The following is a 17,751-nucleotide window of genomic DNA, read 5'->3' on the forward strand; positions in this document are numbered from 1 at the left end:
GCTGGTATCATGACTTGCGCAATGCACATTGCATAACTGGTGTAAGGCCCCTTTTACACTTGATCAGTTGCTCTCAATTATAACTGAAAGAAAACTTATATTCAAAGTAATGCCCACGTTTTCCTTTGGCACCTTTCACACTAAACGCGTTTTTACTGCAAGTTTTTTCACAACGCACTGCTATGGAAAAAAAATGTGTATCAACGCGTACTGAAGCACAAAAGGCTCCTTTTACACCTGATCCGCTGCGTATGGCATGTATATGCGTTAGTACGCCTTGGTACGCGTTAGTATGCGTTTTTTCCCCAAATGTAATAGAAAACCTATTTGTTACAATCCCCACACACTGGCATTTGCAAAAAACAGTACAGTACTCTTTTTTGCGGATGCCAACGCGTGGTGGTGGTGGAGAAGGCATGTGGCCTGCAGGCAGAGATGCTGTGTGGGGACTGACTTAGTCTTCGGGCGGGCAATAGCCCTCCGGGATTCATGCCTCATTCATTTTAATAAAGGTCAGGTACTGAACACTTTTGTGACTTAGGCAACTTCTCTTCTCAGTGACAATGCCTCCAGCTGCGCTGAAGGTCCTTTCTGACAGGACGCTTGCGGCAGGGCAAGACAGAAGTTGGATGGCAAATTGGAACAGCTCTGGCCACAGGTCAAGCCTGCGCACCCAGTAGTCCAAGGGTTCTTGCTGCTCACAGTGTCTAAATCCACACTTAAGGCCAGGTAGTCGGCTACCTGCCGGTCCAGGCGTTGGTGGAGGGTGGATCCAGAAGCGCTAAGTCGACGCATTGGACTGAAGAATGTCCGCATGTCCGACATCACCATGAGATTGCTGGAGCATCCTGTCCTTGCCTGCATGGACATGGGAGGAGGATTACTGGCAGTGGTACCTTTATTGCGTTGTGCTGTGACAGCACCCTTAAACGCATTGTAAAGCATACTTGCCAGCTTGTTCTGCATGTGCTGCATCCTTTCTGCCTTCTGGTGAGTTGGTAACATGTCCGCCACTTTGTGCCTATACTGAGGGTCTAGTAGTGTGGCCACCCAGTACAGCTCATTCCCCTTGAGGTTTTTTATACGGGGGTCCCTCAACAGGCTGGAAAGCATGAAAGACGCCATCTGCACAAAGTTGGATCCAGACATACTCTCCATCTCCTCTTGCTCTTCCTCAGTGACGTCAGGTAAGTCCTCCTCCTCCCCCCAGCCACGAACAATTCCACAGGAACGTTGAGCAGCACAAGCCCCCTGCGACGCCTGCTGCGGTTGTTCTTCTGCCGCCGCCTCCTCCTCCTCCAAAGAAACACCTTCCTCATCATCCAAGTCTGACTCCTCTTCCCCACACGACTTTTCCTCCTCCTCCCCCCCCTCTGTGCTGCCGCAGGTGTTGAGGAGACAACTGATTCTGATGAAAATTGCTCCCACAACTGTTCCTGCCATAATTGTTCCTCTTCACGCTCCTCCACAGCTTAATAAGGGTATAAGAGGCGCCCTGGTGTAATAAAAGCATCTAAAAACAGTTTAAAAACGGGAAATAAATTTGAGGTGGCTTACCTCAGTGACGAAAAAATCTTTGTATTTTACAAAGGTTTTTTATTAGTAGCACAGGCAACGCGTTTCGCGGGTCAGAGCCCGCTTCCTCAGGCCAATAACAGTGCCAAACTAAATGACAGATTCAGCAAAGGGAGCCTCCCTTTGCTGAATCTGTCATTTAGTTTGGCACTGTTATTGGCCTGAGGAAGCGGGCTCTGACCCGCGAAACGCGTTGCCTGTGCTACTAATAAAAACCTTTGTAAAATACAAAGATTTTTTCGTCACTGAGGTAAGCCACCTCAAATTTATTTCCCGTTTTTAAACTGTTTTTAGATGCTTTTATTACACCAGGGCGCCTCTTATACCCTTATTGTGCAATCATACCCCCTTACCTCACCCGTCTGAGGGGTGGGTACAGACCACACGTGGCTTCGACCACGGCGGATATCTGTCCCCTTTCTTTTACCAAGGAGAGCGACCGCATCCAGGTCCCTAGGGACCACCCCGAGTGGAGTCGGGTTTGTTGTCTCCACCTGCTTCCTGTGGTCGGTTGCCCCTCTGCAACCCACCTTTGTGAGTAGTGTCTTACTTTTATTACGTTCAATTGTTTTTGACATACTACACTATTGGGCTCCCACTTTTGTCTCCTGTATCTTTTCACTAGAGGGTGTTATTGACACCCACATCCCACTACGTCCTCCACAGCTTGATCCACCACTCTTCGCACGACACGCTCCAGGAAGTAAGCGTACGGGATCAAGTTGCTGATGGTGCCTTCACTGCGACTCACCAGGTTGGTCACCTCCTCAAACGGCCGCATGAGCCTGCATGCATTTCACATCAGTGTCCAGTTGTTGGGCCACAACATCCCCATCTCCCCAGATTGTGTCCTTCTACTGTAATTGTACAGGTACTGGGTGACGGCTTTCTCCTGTTCTAGCAGGCGAGAGAACATGACCAGGGTCGAATTCCAGCGAGTCGGGCTATCACATATCAAGCGTCTCACCGGCAAGTTGTTTCTCCGCTGAATGTCCGCAAAGCGTGCCATGGCCGTGTAAGACCGCCTGAAATGCCCACACAACTTCCTGGCCTGCTTCAGGACGTCCTCTAAGCCTGGGTACTTTGACACAATTCTTTGAATGACTAGATTCAGCACATGTGCCATGCAGGGTACATGTGTCAGCTTTCCCAAATTCAAAGCGGAAAGGAGATTGCTGCCGTTGTCACACACCACGTTGCCGATCTCCAGCTGGTGCGGCGTCAGCCACTGATCCACCTGTTTGTTAAGAGCAGCCAGGAGAGCTGCTCCAGTGTGACTCTCCGCTTTGAGGCAAGACATGTCTAAGATGGCGTGACACCGTCATACCTGGCATGCAGCATAGGCCCTGGGGAGATGGGGCTGTGTAGCTGGAGAGGAGATCGCAGCACCAGTAGAGCTAAACTGCCACTCAGCCAAGGAGGAGGAGGAGGACGACGACAGCGAAGAGGATGTAGCAGGAGGAGAGGAGGTGGCAGGAGGCCTGCCTGCAAGCCATGGAGGTGTCACAACAAGTTGGTTCGCTGCACAGCCACGTACTCCCTGCTTGCCATCGGTCACCAGGTTGACCCAATGGGCTGTGTAAGTAATGTAGCGGCCCTGACCGTGCTTGGCAGACTAGGCATCCGTGGTTAGGTGGACCCTTGACCCAATGCTGTGTGCCAGAGATGACACCACTTGCCTCTCCACTTCACGGTACAGTTTGGGTATCGCCTTTTTAGAGAAATAATTGCGGCCTGGCATCTTCCACTGCATAGTCCCAATGGCCACAAATTTACGGAAGGCCTCAGAGTCCACCAGCTTGTATGGTAACAGCTGGCGAGCTAACAGTTCCGCCACGCCAGCTGTCAGATGCCGGGCAAGGGGGTGACTGGTAGAAATTGGCTTCTTACGCTCAAAGATTTCTTTCACGGACACCTGGCTGCTGTGGGCAGAGGAGCAGGAACCGCTCAAGGGCAGAGGTGGAGTGAAGGAGGGTGGCTGTGAAGGTGCAAGGGAGAAAGCTGCTGAAAATGCTGCACATGAAGGAGGAAGAGGAGAAGGAGGGTGGTTTTTCTTTTGTGTGCTGCTTTTGCTCAGGTGCTCTTCCCATTGCAGTTTGTGCCTTTTCTCCATGTGCCTTCGTAAGGCACGTGTCCCTACGTGAGTGTTGGCCTTTCCACGGCTCAATTTTTGGAGGCAGAGAGAACAGATGGCATTGCTCCGATCTGAGGCAGACACATGAAAAAATTTCCAAACCGCTGAGCCCCTCTGGGGTGATGGCACTATGGTGGCATCAGCAGCTGACGTTGAAGGGCATGTTGGCTGGCTGTACATAGGTGGCGATACATGGTGCCGGACACTGCCACCAGCTGTTTCTGATGACGAGCTCCCCCTGCTTCTTTCAGCAACTCGTCTCCGCCTACTCCTCTCTGACTCTCCTCCTGAACTGTCCCCGTGTTCATCTCCTCTATTGGGAACATTCGTGGGATCCGTATCATCGTCATCATCATAGCCATCCTGCCCAGCTTCGCTTGCCTCAGACACCTCCAAAACTGCACCAACAGCAGGTTCTTCATCATCTTCACACGTTACACGTTAGTGTCGCCGCCTAACTGAAACATATGTGGTGGTGTAACTTGCTTAGCGCCTTCATCTAGTTGTAACAATAATCACTGTGAATCAGTTAATTCCCCACCAATTAACTCCTGCGAAGTGTCAAATGCAATGGATGTGGTGCTAGTAGTAGCGCTGGTGCCTGCGGTCTGCGGAAGATGAGGTGTTCTGTGTTAAATAGTCAACCACGTCCTGACAATCTTGGGAGTTGATGGGACGTGGCTTCTTCTGAGCACTGTACTTTGGTCGAGGGCCGCACAAAATCACGACCTTGCACAGACCTGCCGGGTGGCCTACCTCTGGGTCTGCCTCTACCTCTGCCTGTTTTGTCCTTTGCGTCCATATCGGGGGGGGGGGGGGGGGATGAAGTGAAAGGTATGCACTGACTTGACTAATACAATGTGCAGTCACACAGGTGCAGTTAACAGGTATGCACAGAGTGGTATATCACACTGCGTGCACTCACGTAGGTAGGTGGGTGCACTGAACACAGCAGGTAGGTATATGCAGTAATGAGGTGGGTGCACTGAACACGACAGGTAGGTATATGCAGTGTTGGGTATTACAATGTGCACCAGTCACACATAGACGGGTAGTGGACAGGCACAGTGACACTGCGTGCACTCAACTCATGTAGGTTGGTGGGTGCACTGTGAACAACAGGTAGGTAGGTAGGTATATGCAGTGTTGGGTATTACAATGTGCACCAGTCACACATAGACGGGTAGTGGACAGGCACAGTGACACTGCATGCACTCAACTCACGTAGGTAGGTGGGTGCACTGTGAACAACAGGTAGGTAGGTATATGCAGTAATGGGTATTAAAATGTGCACCTGTCACACACACACAGACAGGTAGCGGACAGGCACAGTGACACTGCATGCGCGCCGCTCACGTAGGTAGGTGGGTGCACTGTGAACAACAGGTAGGTAGATAGGTATATTCAGTGATGGGTATTACAATGTGCACCAGTCACACATAGACGGGTAGCGGACAGGCACAGTGACACTGCGTGCACTCAACTCACGTAGGTAGGTGGGTGCACTGTGAACAACAGGTAGGTAGATATATGCAGTAATGGGTATTAAAATGTGCACCTGTCACACACACACAGACAGGTAGCGGACAGGCACAGTGACACTGCGTGCGCTCACGTAGGTAGGTGGGTGCACTGTGAACAACAGGCAGGTGGGTATATGCAGTAATGGGTATTATAATGTGCACCTGTCACACACAGACAGGTAGCGGACAGGCACAGTGACACTGCATGTTCTCAACTCACGTAGGTAGGTGGGTGCACTGTGAACAACAGGTAGGTAGGTAGGTATATGCAGTAATGGGTATTACAATGTGCACCTGTCACACACAGACAGGTAGCGGACAGGCACAGTGACACTGAGTGCACTCAACTCACGTAGGTACGTGGGTGGGTGCACTGTGAACAACAGGTAGGTAGGTAGGTATATGCAGTAATGGGTATTACAATGTGCACCTGTCACACACAGACAGGTAGCGGACAGGCACAGTGACACTGTGGGCCTGATTCACAAAGCGGTGCTAACAGTTAGCACGCTGGTGAAAAGCCCTTTATCACCCCTAAACTCAGTTTAGGCATGATAAGTTTAGGTGTGATAAGTTTAGGTGTGATAAGTTAAGGCATGATAAGTTTAGGTGTGATAAGTTTAGGCATGATAAGTTTAAGCACCAACTGCGTTAGCACCGTAGTGCACAGCTGATCAAAAGTTTTGCGCTAGCAAAGTCTGGTGCAATTCGCATAGAGTTTAATGGCGCTGCTTTGCGTGCAGGACTTTGCACGCTATCTACACTTATCTAAACTTAGCATGCCTAAACTTATCACACCTAAACTTATCACACCTAAACTTATCATGCCTAAACTGGCTTTTCACCAGCGTGGTGCAATGGTTATCACACCTAAAGGGCCTGATTCACAAAGCGGTGCTAACAGTCTCTAACTGTGTTAGCACCGCTTTGTGAATCAAGCCCTGTGTGCGCTCAACTCACGTAGGTAGATGGGTGCACTGTGAACAACAGGTAGGTAGGTAGGTATATGCAGTAATGGGTATTACAATGTGCACCTGTCACACACACAGGTAGTCACTAAATGTGCTGGGCCTGGCAGTGGCACACACACAGTATGGATTATAAAGGCTGTCTATGCAACAGAAGTGTCAGTGGGACACACAGAAAAAAAAATAGATCACAAGAACAAGATTAACTCTCAAAGTGCTGTTGTGGGGTGTTATTTTAGCAATAAGAATCAGCAAGGAGCAAGCTAACAAGCCTACAAGTGCCTAACTAATCTTTCCCTATGAGAGAGTCTGCACTGCAGCAGCTGTCCCTTCTCTATTTAATGCAGGCACACGAGTGAGTATAATGGCCGGCAGGGCCTGCCTTTTAAAGGGGGGAGTGGCTCCAGGAGGGAGTGTAGCCTGATTGGCTACAATGTGTCTGCTGTCTGACTGTGATGTTGACCCTAATGGTGCAATATGGGGGTTAACCAAACTTCTGGAAAAGTTTGCGGTTTTCCGCGATCGCGAACCTCGGAAGTTCGCCAGGAACCGTTCGCTGCCGAACCGTTCGGGCCATCTCTAGCCCGGATGGCATGCATCCTCGGGTCCTAAGGGAATTAAGTTCAGTTATAGATAAACCCCTTTATCTTATCTTTTGTGACTCTCTTTCAACTGGCAGAGTCCCAGTGGATTGGCGTACAGCCCACGTTTTCCCATTTTTTAAGAAGTGCAAAAAATCAGATCCAGGAAATTATAGACCTGTAAGCTTAACATCAGTTGTATGCAAACTATTTGAGGGGTTACTAAGAGATACGTTACATGACTTCATAGTAGAAAATAATCTTATTTCTCAGCATCAACATGGGTTTACTAAAGGCAGGTCCTGTTTGACTAACATGCTCAGCTTTTATGAGGTAGTGAATGCTAATATGGATATTGGGAATGCTGTAGATGTGACATACTTGGACTTTGCAAAGGCCTTCGACACTGTTCCACACAAAAGTCTGGTGCAAAAGTTGAGGATGCAAGGACTGGGGAAGGGTCTGTGTGCATGGATAGGGAACTGGCTAATGGACATAAAACAAAGAGTTGTGGTAAATGGATCATACTCAAAATGGGAGACTGTTAGCAGTGGGGTCCCACAGGGGTCTGTTCTGGGTCCAGTGCTCTTCAATTTATTTATTTATTAATGACCTAGTAGATGCAGTAGTAAGCAATGTTGCTATTTTTGCAGATGATACTAAATTGTGCATCATCAACTCTCAGGAAGATAGGGACATATTGCAACAAGATCTGGATAGGATGGCTATATGGGCACATAAATAGCAGATGAAATTCAATGTTGAAAAATGTAAAGTCATGCATTTTGGTCATACCAATGGTCTAGCACCATACAAAATAAATGGGATACAGTTGGGGACATCAAACTTGGAGACGGACTTAGGAGTACTCGTCGACAACAAGTTAAATAATCGTACTCAATGCCAAGCTGCTGCAGCTAAAGCGAACAAAATTTTGGGATGCATTAAAAGGGAAATAAAAACCCAAGATGCTAGCATCATTTTGCCCCTGTTTAACTCTCTAGTAAGGCCACGTCTGGAATATAGAATTCAGTTCTGGGTAGTAGGTACCACATTACAGGAAAGATATTGCAGTTTTAGAGCAGGTGCAGAGACAAGCTACAAAATTAATACGTGGGAATGGATGGAAGGTCTCAATTACCAAGAAAGGTTAGATAAACTGGGTTTATTTAGTCTAAAATGTCTTTTGTTTATTTAGTCTTATGTCTTTTTTCAACCCAAATAACTATATATGTAACGCACACTAACAAGTACCAACGCGTACTAAAGCAAACGCATGCTAAACTCAGCCGATCAGGTGTAAAATTAGCTTTAGGGCCTATTTCCACTACACGCGGATTCTGGATGCAGAAAACTGACTCCAATGAATGCCTATGGGAAATCTGCATCAGAAAATCGCGTTTAGTGGAAACAGGGGAACTGAATACTTATGCAGGATACTTTATAAGGGGGACTGAATACTTACGTACCTTATATCTACCAATGTACTTGAGATACTGCTAAATCAGTAATAATAATAAAAAAAAAACACTGCAAATTCCACTCAAAATATTGCTATGGGTGTCACAAGTGTGGATTCATAAAACCCCAGTAAAATTGCCATTCACAGACAGCATACAGCTATTTTACTGATATTTACACCATCAATGTAATGCATTTTATACACATTGCAAAACTCCCTTTATGATAAAATATGCACACTGGTTGTATATGGCATATTACTAGTGATGAGCGTAATGACCTTAATATGATTATGTGAAACTTCACATAATTTGCGAAATTACAATTACAAACGTAATTGAAAATTCGTAATTTCAAGAAATGACCTGAAATTTCGCTTTTATGTGGAATTTCCTAATTACGATCATTGTTCATAATTACGATCATTTTCGTAATGGAAATGAATTGGAATTTCGAGTTTAACGCAGAAATTCGGCTGTTCTCGAAATTGTGTTCCAGTCCAGAGCCTCTTGATACCTTTGCATTATCAGATATTGCACGGCCCAAAACCAAGTGTCTCTCGTATGCATGACCGCTAAGTGCACCTTGGCAAAGAGCACTTGTCTTAGAAGTGGCGGCAGATAGAGCCTCCTGATATACTTAAAGTGACAGCATGTGCAGGGACCTTTGCATTATCAGATATTTTAAGGCCCAAAACCAAGTGTCTCAACATGCATGACTGCTAAGTGTACCTTGGCAAAGAGCACTTGTCTTAGAAGTGGCTGCAGGTACAGCTTCCTGGTGCATTTAAAACGACAGCACATGCAGGGGCCTTTGCATTATCAGTAATTGCAATCAGTAATTGCAATCAATGAGTGACTTTCCTCAGTTTAGTAATTACTTATATTTGCATAATTACTATTAAAAACAAAATTACGTCCATTTTCGTAATTAAATTAACAATGTTTCTATAGAAAACACAAAATGATGAAATTTTGCATTAAATGCAAATTTGTGCCGAAATGCGAAATTACGCAACGGAAATTATGCTTAAGGAATTCCAAATTATGGTTTGTATGGCAAATACGAAATTATGAATTCCCGACGTAGCGGCAAAATTCACGTCTGTAATTTCCGAAATGTGAACTTATGCAAATTTCAGCTCAACACTACATAGTACACTATTTTCTCTGACTTTGGCTATTTTTTATTTACTGTTTTATATGACCAGAGCACGCGTTGTGTACACAACTCATGTTGCACTATGTGTGCAATGTATCTTACGTTGATGATGTTACTGCCAGTGAAATGGTCTGCTCACAGCAGTTTTATTTGGATCTTGTAAATCAACTCCATTGTGTCTAGGTAAAAGCAAATAAAGCTAATGAAAAAAGAAATTGTCAGAGGCCTAAAGCTCTGAATCAGAAGGTGAAAAAAAGAATTTAACCCACACTCTACCTCAAATTTGTTAACAAATAAGCAAGAAAATAAAGGATACATTTTACAGCGTGAGCATTGACAAAGACCAGTCAAAGAAACAAACTGTGCTTTAAGGCAAAAGTGCTCTCCACTATCAAGCTACCTTATATATTTCTTTTGCACACTATCCTTCAAAAAAGAAGTTAGATTATGAAAAACAACTTCCCTTTTCTAGAGAGACAGTTATGATAAGAATTCCTACAACTTCTGCTTTAATAAGGAGCTTGCAAAATATTTCTATATTCTTATTTAACCTCTTGAGCCGAAGAAGTTAACACTCCCCTAGTGACCAGGCATTTTTTTGTACAAATCGGCACTACAACTTTAATGGTTTATTGTTCGGTCATACAACTTAGCACCCAAATAAATTTTACCTCCCTTTCTTCTGACAAATAGAGCTTTCTTTCAGTGGTGCTCAAATACCCCTTTTTAAAATTCGAGTTTGGTCGAATTCGAATAGTAAATTATTCGAGGTCAGTCGAATATTCGAGTCGAATAATTTTTACTATTCGATTCGACCTCGGACTTCGAGCTCACTATTCGAGTCGGTATTCGAGCTCATTATTCGAGCTGACTATTCGAATTGGCCTTAAATAGCTTCCAACACTTGTTTTGAGGGTGAATGATGCAAGAAACATCTTTTTTTCCAAGTAACAACAGCAAGTGATTATGTGGGGATGTTCCTTTAAAAAAAAAAAGGTGGAAAGAGAAGTTGTGTCCAGAATTTTGTTCAGTACTGTATATACGTCTTCTTCTTCTTCTTTATCTTCTATATCTTCTTCTTCTTCTTCTTCTATATCTTCTTCTATATCTTCTTCTTCTATATCTTCTTCTATATCTTCTTCTTCTTCTTCTAAATTGTCTTCTTCTTCTTCTTCTTCTTCTTCATCTTCTTCTTCTTCATCTTCTTCATCATCATCTTCTTCTTTTTCTTCTTCATCTTCTTCTTCTTCATCTTCTTCATCTTCTTCATCTTCATCTTCTTCATCTTCTTCTTCTTCATCTTCTTCTTCTTCATCTTCTTCTTCTTCTTCATCTTCTTCTTCATCTTCTTCATCTTCTTCTTCTTCATCTTCTTCATCTTCTTCTTCTTCATCTTCTTCATCTTCTTCTTCTTCATCTTCTTCATCTTCTTCATCTTCTTCTTCTTCATCTTCTTCATCTTCTTCATCTTCTTCTTCTTCTTCTTCTTCTTCATCTTCTTCATCTTCTTCTTCTTCATCTTCTTCATCTTCTTCTTCTTCTTCTTCTTCATCTTCTTCTTCAGGAGGTAAATTCAGCAGCAGGAGGAGGAGGATGAGTATGTGGCAGCAGGCAGTCAATGAGGCAGGCAGCGTGACATAATAGCCCTGGTACCTAGCGGTGATACCAGGGCTGTAAATAAACACAGCAGGCAGGAGGTCCCAGACAGCGGTCGTGCAGCCCACATCGTGTCCAATACACAACTGGGACAACACAGTTTTCAACCCGGGCACCTCAGAAAAATTATACCTTTTTTTTTTTTAATGGTTTTGTAGTTTTGGTTTTACAACCAATTACACAGATATAGCTATTTTTTGACGTAATAGCTGGTGGCAGAGTGACAGCAGAAGGTAAATCTGTGTACCCTGACAGTGGGAAACACAGCCCGACAGCAGCAGCAGCAGGAGGAATGGAGGAGTAATGTGAGCAGCTATTGTTTGACGTAATAGCTGGTGGCAGAGTGGCAGCAAAAGGTAATTCTGTGTACCCTGGCAGTGGGAAACACAGACAGACAGCAGCAGCAGCAGGAGGAATGGAGGAGTAGTGTGAGTGTGGCAGCAGGCAGGCAGCGTGACATAATAGCCCTGGTACCTAGCGGGTGATACCAGGGCTGTAAATAAACACAACAGGAGGTCCCAGACAGCGGTCGTGCAGCCCACATCGTGTCCAATACACAACTGGGACAACACAGTTTTCAACCCGGGCACCTCAGAAAAATTAAACCTTTTTTTTTTTTAATGGTTTTGTTGTTTTGGTTTTACAACCAATTACACAGATATAGCTATTTTTTGACGTAATAGCTGGTGGCAGAGTGGCAGCAGAAGGTAAATCTGTGTACCCTGACAGTGGGAATCACAGACAGACAGCAGAAGGGCAGTACACAGCAGCCCACTGTAGTTGTAAAATGTGTGGCTGCAGGCGACGTAATAGTCGTAACGACGTAATAGACTTGTGAGACAGACGTGAGCGTTTCTCGGTGACCACGCCACCAGCTGCACTGAAGCAGCGCTCGGACAGCACGCTGGAAGGGCGGCAGGACAGCACTTCCAGGGCGTACTGCGCCAGCTCGCTCCAGATCTCCAGGCGCTTGACCCAATACTCCATGGGATCAACAGGGGCATCGCTGTCAAGCCCGCTGTAGGACCCCATGTAGTCAGCCACCATGCGGGTCAGGCGCTGGCTGTGACCGGAGGAAGATGCTGCTGCATGCACCTCCTCTCTAGTCACTGCTGCCGGAGCCTCTACAGTCCTGTAGAGCTCGTGGCTGAGAGACAGCAGATCTGTGGGGCGCTTGCTGCTGGATGCAGGCACCTGCTGCTGCCTCTGTGCTGGCTGGACAGTGGGGGTGGAAGGCTGAGGGAAGGCTTCCTCCAAGCGCTCAACAACGGCCTGCTGCAAGCTCCTTATTTGTTGCGCTGGGTCTCCTCCTGCAGGCGGCAGGAACTGGCTCAACTTCCCCTTGAGGCGCGGGTCCAACATCATGCTGATCCAGATGTCCTCCCTCTGCTCCATCTGGATCACCCTGGGGTCCCTGCGCAGGCACGTCAGCATGTGCGCTGCCATTGGGAAGAGGCGGGCCACGTCTGCTGGCACATCGGCGGCAGTGCTGTCCTCATCCTCCTCCTCTGCCGCCTCATCCTCTCTCCACTCCCGCACAAACTCAGCTGCGCTGTGCTGATCCCCCTCATCAGCAGCAAGGTCAGGGACCTCCACCAAGTCCTCCTCCTCCTCCCCCTCAGAGGTGGACTGTGCAGCTGCTTGCCGCTCCTGCTGGTCCAAGGCTGCCGCTCCCTGTTCCAGCAAAGCATCGAGGGCCCTGTTCAGCAGACAAACCAGGGGCACCCACTCGCAGACCATAGCATGGTCCCTGCTCACCATGTTAGTGGCCTGCAGAAAGGGAGCCAGCACTAAGCACACCTGCTGCATGTGCCTCCAGTCATCATCGGGGACGATGGACGGGATGTTGCTGGTCTTGTCCCTTCTCTGAGCGGCGGAAACAGTGGCCAGGGCAAGGTACTGGTTGACAGCGTGCTTCTGTTCAACCAGACGCTCCAACATCGCCAGGGTGGAGTTCCAGCGAGTCGGAACGTCAAGGATCAGCCGATGGCGTGGCAGCTCCAGCTCCTTTTGCACGTCTTCCAGGCTCGCACAGGCTGCAGCCGAGCGCTGGAAGTGACGCACAACGTTCCTTGCCGTTTCCAGCAGTTCGCCCATCCCCTGGTAGGTGCGCAAGAACTTCTGCACCACCAGGTTCAGCACGTGGGCAAGACAGGGGATGTGGGTCAGGTTTACCCTGTCTATTGCGGCAACCAGATTGGCCCCATTGTCGGCCACCACCTCTCTCTCTGGGGGTCAGCCAAATCCTCTCCTGCTCCTGGAGTTTGGCCAACACATGGGTTGCCGTCAGCTTGGTCTTCCCAAGGCTGACCAACTGCAGCAGCGCTTGGCAGTGGCGGGCCTTCACGCTGCTGCTGAGGCGGGGGGGTTGGCCAGGTGTGCCGGAGGATGGCAGCAGAGGATCGGAGGAACCTGCTGCAGTTCCCCCGACCCTGCGTGGTGGCACCACCCACTGTGTTGCTGCTGCTGCTGTGCCCGCTGCTGCTCTCCCATCCTCACCCCCTTCCACCAAGCTGACCCAGTGGACAGTGAAGGACAGGTAGCGGCCTGTCCCGAAGCGGCTGCTCCAGGAGTCCATGGTGACGTGGACCCTTTCACCAACCGCGTGCTCCAGCCCTCGCTCCACATTGGCCATCACAAAGCGGTGCAGTGCAGGAATGGCCTTGCGGGTGAAGAAGTGTCTGCTGGGGAGCTGCCAGTCTGGGGCTGCACAAGCAAGCAGCGCACGCATGTCGCTCCCCTCCTGCACGAGCGTGTACGGCAGGAGTTGGGAGCACATGGCCCGTGCCAGCAAGCCGTTCAGCTGCCGCACGCGACGGCTGCTGGGAGGCAGAGCCCTAACCACCCCCTGGAAGGACTCGCTTTAAAAGGCTCTGGCGTGGCCTTTTGCTGGCACGGGAATCAGCAGACACAGCAGAGGAGGCCACTGAGGACTGGCTGCCAGAACAGGCCTCAGTGTCGGCGGCAGGAGTTGCAGAGGGGGGAGGAGCAGTGCGTTTCCGCACTCCTGCTGGTGCTGCTGGAGGAGCAGGAGGGCGGGTGGCTGCTGTTGCTGCTGCTGCTGCTGAAGGCTGTGCAGTGATGGGTGTGGTGCCACTGCCAGCACCAGATGCCTTCAGCCTCTGGAACTCCTCATGCTGGTGGAAATGTTTCACAGCAAGGTGGTTGATGAGCGAGCTGGTGCTGAACTTTAAGGGGTCTGCACCTCTGCTCAACTTCCGCTGACAGTGGTTGCAAGTGGCGTACTTGCTGTCCACAGTGGGCATGGTGAAAAAGCGCCAGATTGGTGACAAAAACAACCCCCTACGGCATGGAACCGCTGCTGCCTGTCTCCCTGTGGTGGTTGGGGGGGGGGGGGGGGCTTGGGTGCGGCTGGTGGTGGTACTGGCAGATGCTGCTGCTGCTGCTGAGCCTGAGACACCAGCAGGCTGGGGGACCTGCCTACTGCTGCCAATGCTTGCAATGATGCGCCTCCTTGCAAGGCCCACAAGCGCATCCTCCTCCTCCTCCTCAGAGCTGCTGATGACGACATCCCCTGGAGCTGGTGGCACCCAGTCTCTGTCTGTCACCGTGTCATCATCATCCTCCCCCTCCTGAAACATGTCCTGCTGGGATGATGACCCCCCAAACTCCTCTCCTGATGCATGGATGGGCTGCTTGACTGTCGCCACAGTCTTGCTGTCCAATCCCTCATCTCCCAAAGTGCCCATCAGCATCTCCTCCTCCAAATCGCCAACAACAGCAGACAATACCCTGATGGTGCCTGGGGTAAAAATACTGCTGAGTGACAGGTCGCCAACTTGTGACGGTGAACTGGCCTCCTCCCCAGGCCCTGCTGGGCGGCTGCTGCGAACAGGGGTGGTGGTGGTGGTGGTGGTGGTGAGGGTGGAGGCCTCGGATGCAGAGCTGATGGCGGGCTGCTCATCCTCCGTCATCAGTTGCACCACAGTGTCTGCATCCGTTTCCTCAATGGGACGTTTCCGACCCGGCTGGAGGAAAATTGGAGCAGGTGCTACACGCTGCTGCTGCTGCTGCTGTGTCTCTGCAGCGTGAGTTGCAGATGCTCCTGCTGGGCGGCGCCCAAGGCGTCCACGGCCAGTGGCTATAGGAGGAATGTTAGCCACTGACGCTGCTGCTGCTGCTGCGGAACTGTGCATGGTGGCGCGGCCGCGCCCGCGGCTTGCCACAATGCTGCTCCCTCTCCTCCTGATTCCCTTGCTGCCCTTCCCCTTGCCCAAACCGCGCTGGCTGCCACTTCCAGACATCTTCGATGTTTTGGGCGTAAACACAAAAGTTTTTTAAAAGGGCGGGTGAAAAGTGGGGTACTTTAATGGAGGGGGTTGGTGGGCGAGGTGACTGAGTGAGTGTCTAGTACAGTAAGTAAGTAGTAACAGTCAGGAAGTACAACTAGAAGTTACAATAATCAGTAGTAATAATCACAAGGAAATAGAGTGTGTGTACACTACAGACAGTGAGTGCACGCACGCGCAAACACGCGCAGGAGCTAGCCTATGAACAGTGACTGAGTGAGTGTCCCTACTACAGTAAGTAAGTAGTAACAATCAGGAAGTACAACTAGCAGTTACAATAATCAGTAGTAATCACAAGGAAATAGAGTGTGTGTACACTACAGACAGTGAGTGCACGCACGCGCAAACACGTGCAGGGGCTAGCCTATGAACAGTGACTGAGTGAGTGTCTAGTACAGTAAGTAAGTAGTAACAGTCAGGAAGTACAACTAGAAGTTACAATAATCAGTAGTAATAATCACAAGGAAATAGAGTGTGTGTACACAGACAGTGAGTGAGTGCACGCACACGCAGGAGCTAGCCTATGAATAGTGACTGAGTGTCCCTACTAGTACAGTAAGTAGTAACAGTAAGTACAACTAGAAATTACAATAATCAATCAGTAATCAGAAGGAAATAGAGTGTGTGTACAGTACACAGACAGTGAGTGCACGCACACGCAGGAGCTAGCCTATGAACAGTGACAGTGAGTGTCCTAGTACAGTTACAGTATATAACTATTCAGAAGGAAATAGAGTGTGTGTACAGTACACAGACAGTGAGTGCATGCACACGCAGGAGCTAGTAGCCTATGAACAGTGACAGTGAGTGTCCTAGTACAGTTACAGTATATAACTATTCAGAAGGAAATAGAGTGTGTGTACACTACAGTACACAGACAGTGAGTGCACGCACACGCAGGAGCTAGTAGCCTATGAACAGTGACAGTGAGTGTCCTAGTACAGTTACAGTATATAACTATTCAGAAGGAAATAGAGTGTGTGTACAGTACACAGACAGTGAGTGCACGCACACGCAGGAGCTAGCCTATGAACAGTGACAGTGAGTGTCCTAGTACAGTTACAGTATATAACTACAATACAAAATACAATCAATCAGTAGTAAAGGACAGCAGAAATACTGGTATAGATGAGAAATAAACAGAGGACAGGAGAGAACAGCTGCCCACACAGGCAGGCCCTGAGGCCTAAAGTTGTAAGCCTGCAGCAGCTGTCTCTCTCTATGTAACACAAAAGCTACTAACTAAAATACAATGTCTATCTAACTAACAACAATATAGGTGTATATAGGAGGTGTATGTGAGCAAAAACGCTAGGTAAATGACCACAATAAAGCTCTTGCTAAGCCAACGCACAAAGGAGCAGATCTCTCTCGGTGCAAAGTCAGGCAAGGACGGAGAAACGGAACATGGCGGCCGCTATTTATAGGGTAGGGGCTGGCCAGGGTCCCCCTCTGTGATTGGCTGCCGTCAGAGGGCCTGGGAGCCCTCTGATTGGCTCTAAGGACATCAATCTGGGCTATGACGCTATTCGAGCTCGGTATTCGAGCTCGAATAGCGCTGTTAGCTCGAATAGCGCGAATAGTGAATGGGCTATTCGAGTTCACTCGAATAGCCCATTCGAATAGCTCCAGCTATTCGGAGCTCGAATACCGAGCTCGAATAGCTGAAAAAGAGCTCGAATATTCGAGCTACTCGAATATTCGAGCTCTGCTGAGCACCACTGCTTTCTTTTGGTGGTATTTGATTGCTGCTGCTATTTGTAGTTTTTTTTATTAAAAATTATTGAAATTTTGTTAAAAAATGCACATACTGCACAAATAAGTTAATTTGCTTCCTCCTTAATTGGCCCTAGACTAAAATACATACACTACACTATACATACATAGACATATGTCTATGGCAGGGATTAGATTGTGAGCCACTCAGAGGGACAGTTAAGTGACAAGACTGTATTATACTCTATGCAACGCTGCATGAGATGTCAGCACCCAGTGCTATACAAATAAATAGTCATTGAATACTAAAAAAAAACAGCCTGCCAATCGCTGGCTGGCAGGCTGATAGCTGGGGTCCCCTGCATGCAGTGATGGTAAAGTGCGCTCGTTCGAACTTCTGTCAAATCTCGCTTCTCGCGAGTTGATGCCATATGGCGTCGCTGAGACCAGAGAGAGCCACTGTCCTGCCACCATCCTGTGTTAGGCGGATGGGAAGTGGTTAACCATTAATATAAAGCTTTTGTTTTGACATAGCCTACAAAACGTTAAAAAAATGTAGTAAGACTTATTTCTTTCCCTAACTCCCGTAATCAGTATTTCTATTTTTTCTTCAACAGATTCTTCGAAAGATAAAATAGACAGGTAGGTATTCTGTGACTTTCAATT

At 48.1% G+C, this 17,751-nt stretch overlaps 1 protein-coding gene across 1 annotated transcript in view; it reads left to right on the plus strand.

Annotated features, from left to right (window-relative positions):
* The window catches only part of LOC137522821 (uncharacterized), a 158,413-nt gene that overhangs the window by 128,504 nt on the left and 12,158 nt on the right, over window positions 1-17,751 (plus strand). The window contains exon 8 of the mRNA XM_068242926.1: window positions 17,703-17,727. Coding sequence (XP_068099027.1) covers window positions 17,703-17,727 — 25 coding nt within the window. The remainder of the gene's footprint in view (window positions 1-17,702; window positions 17,728-17,751) is intronic.

The sequence above is a fragment of the Hyperolius riggenbachi genome, chromosome 6, assembly GCF_040937935.1.
Source record: "Hyperolius riggenbachi isolate aHypRig1 chromosome 6, aHypRig1.pri, whole genome shotgun sequence".
In the NCBI taxonomy this organism is placed as follows: Eukaryota; Metazoa; Chordata; class Amphibia; order Anura; family Hyperoliidae; genus Hyperolius; species Hyperolius riggenbachi.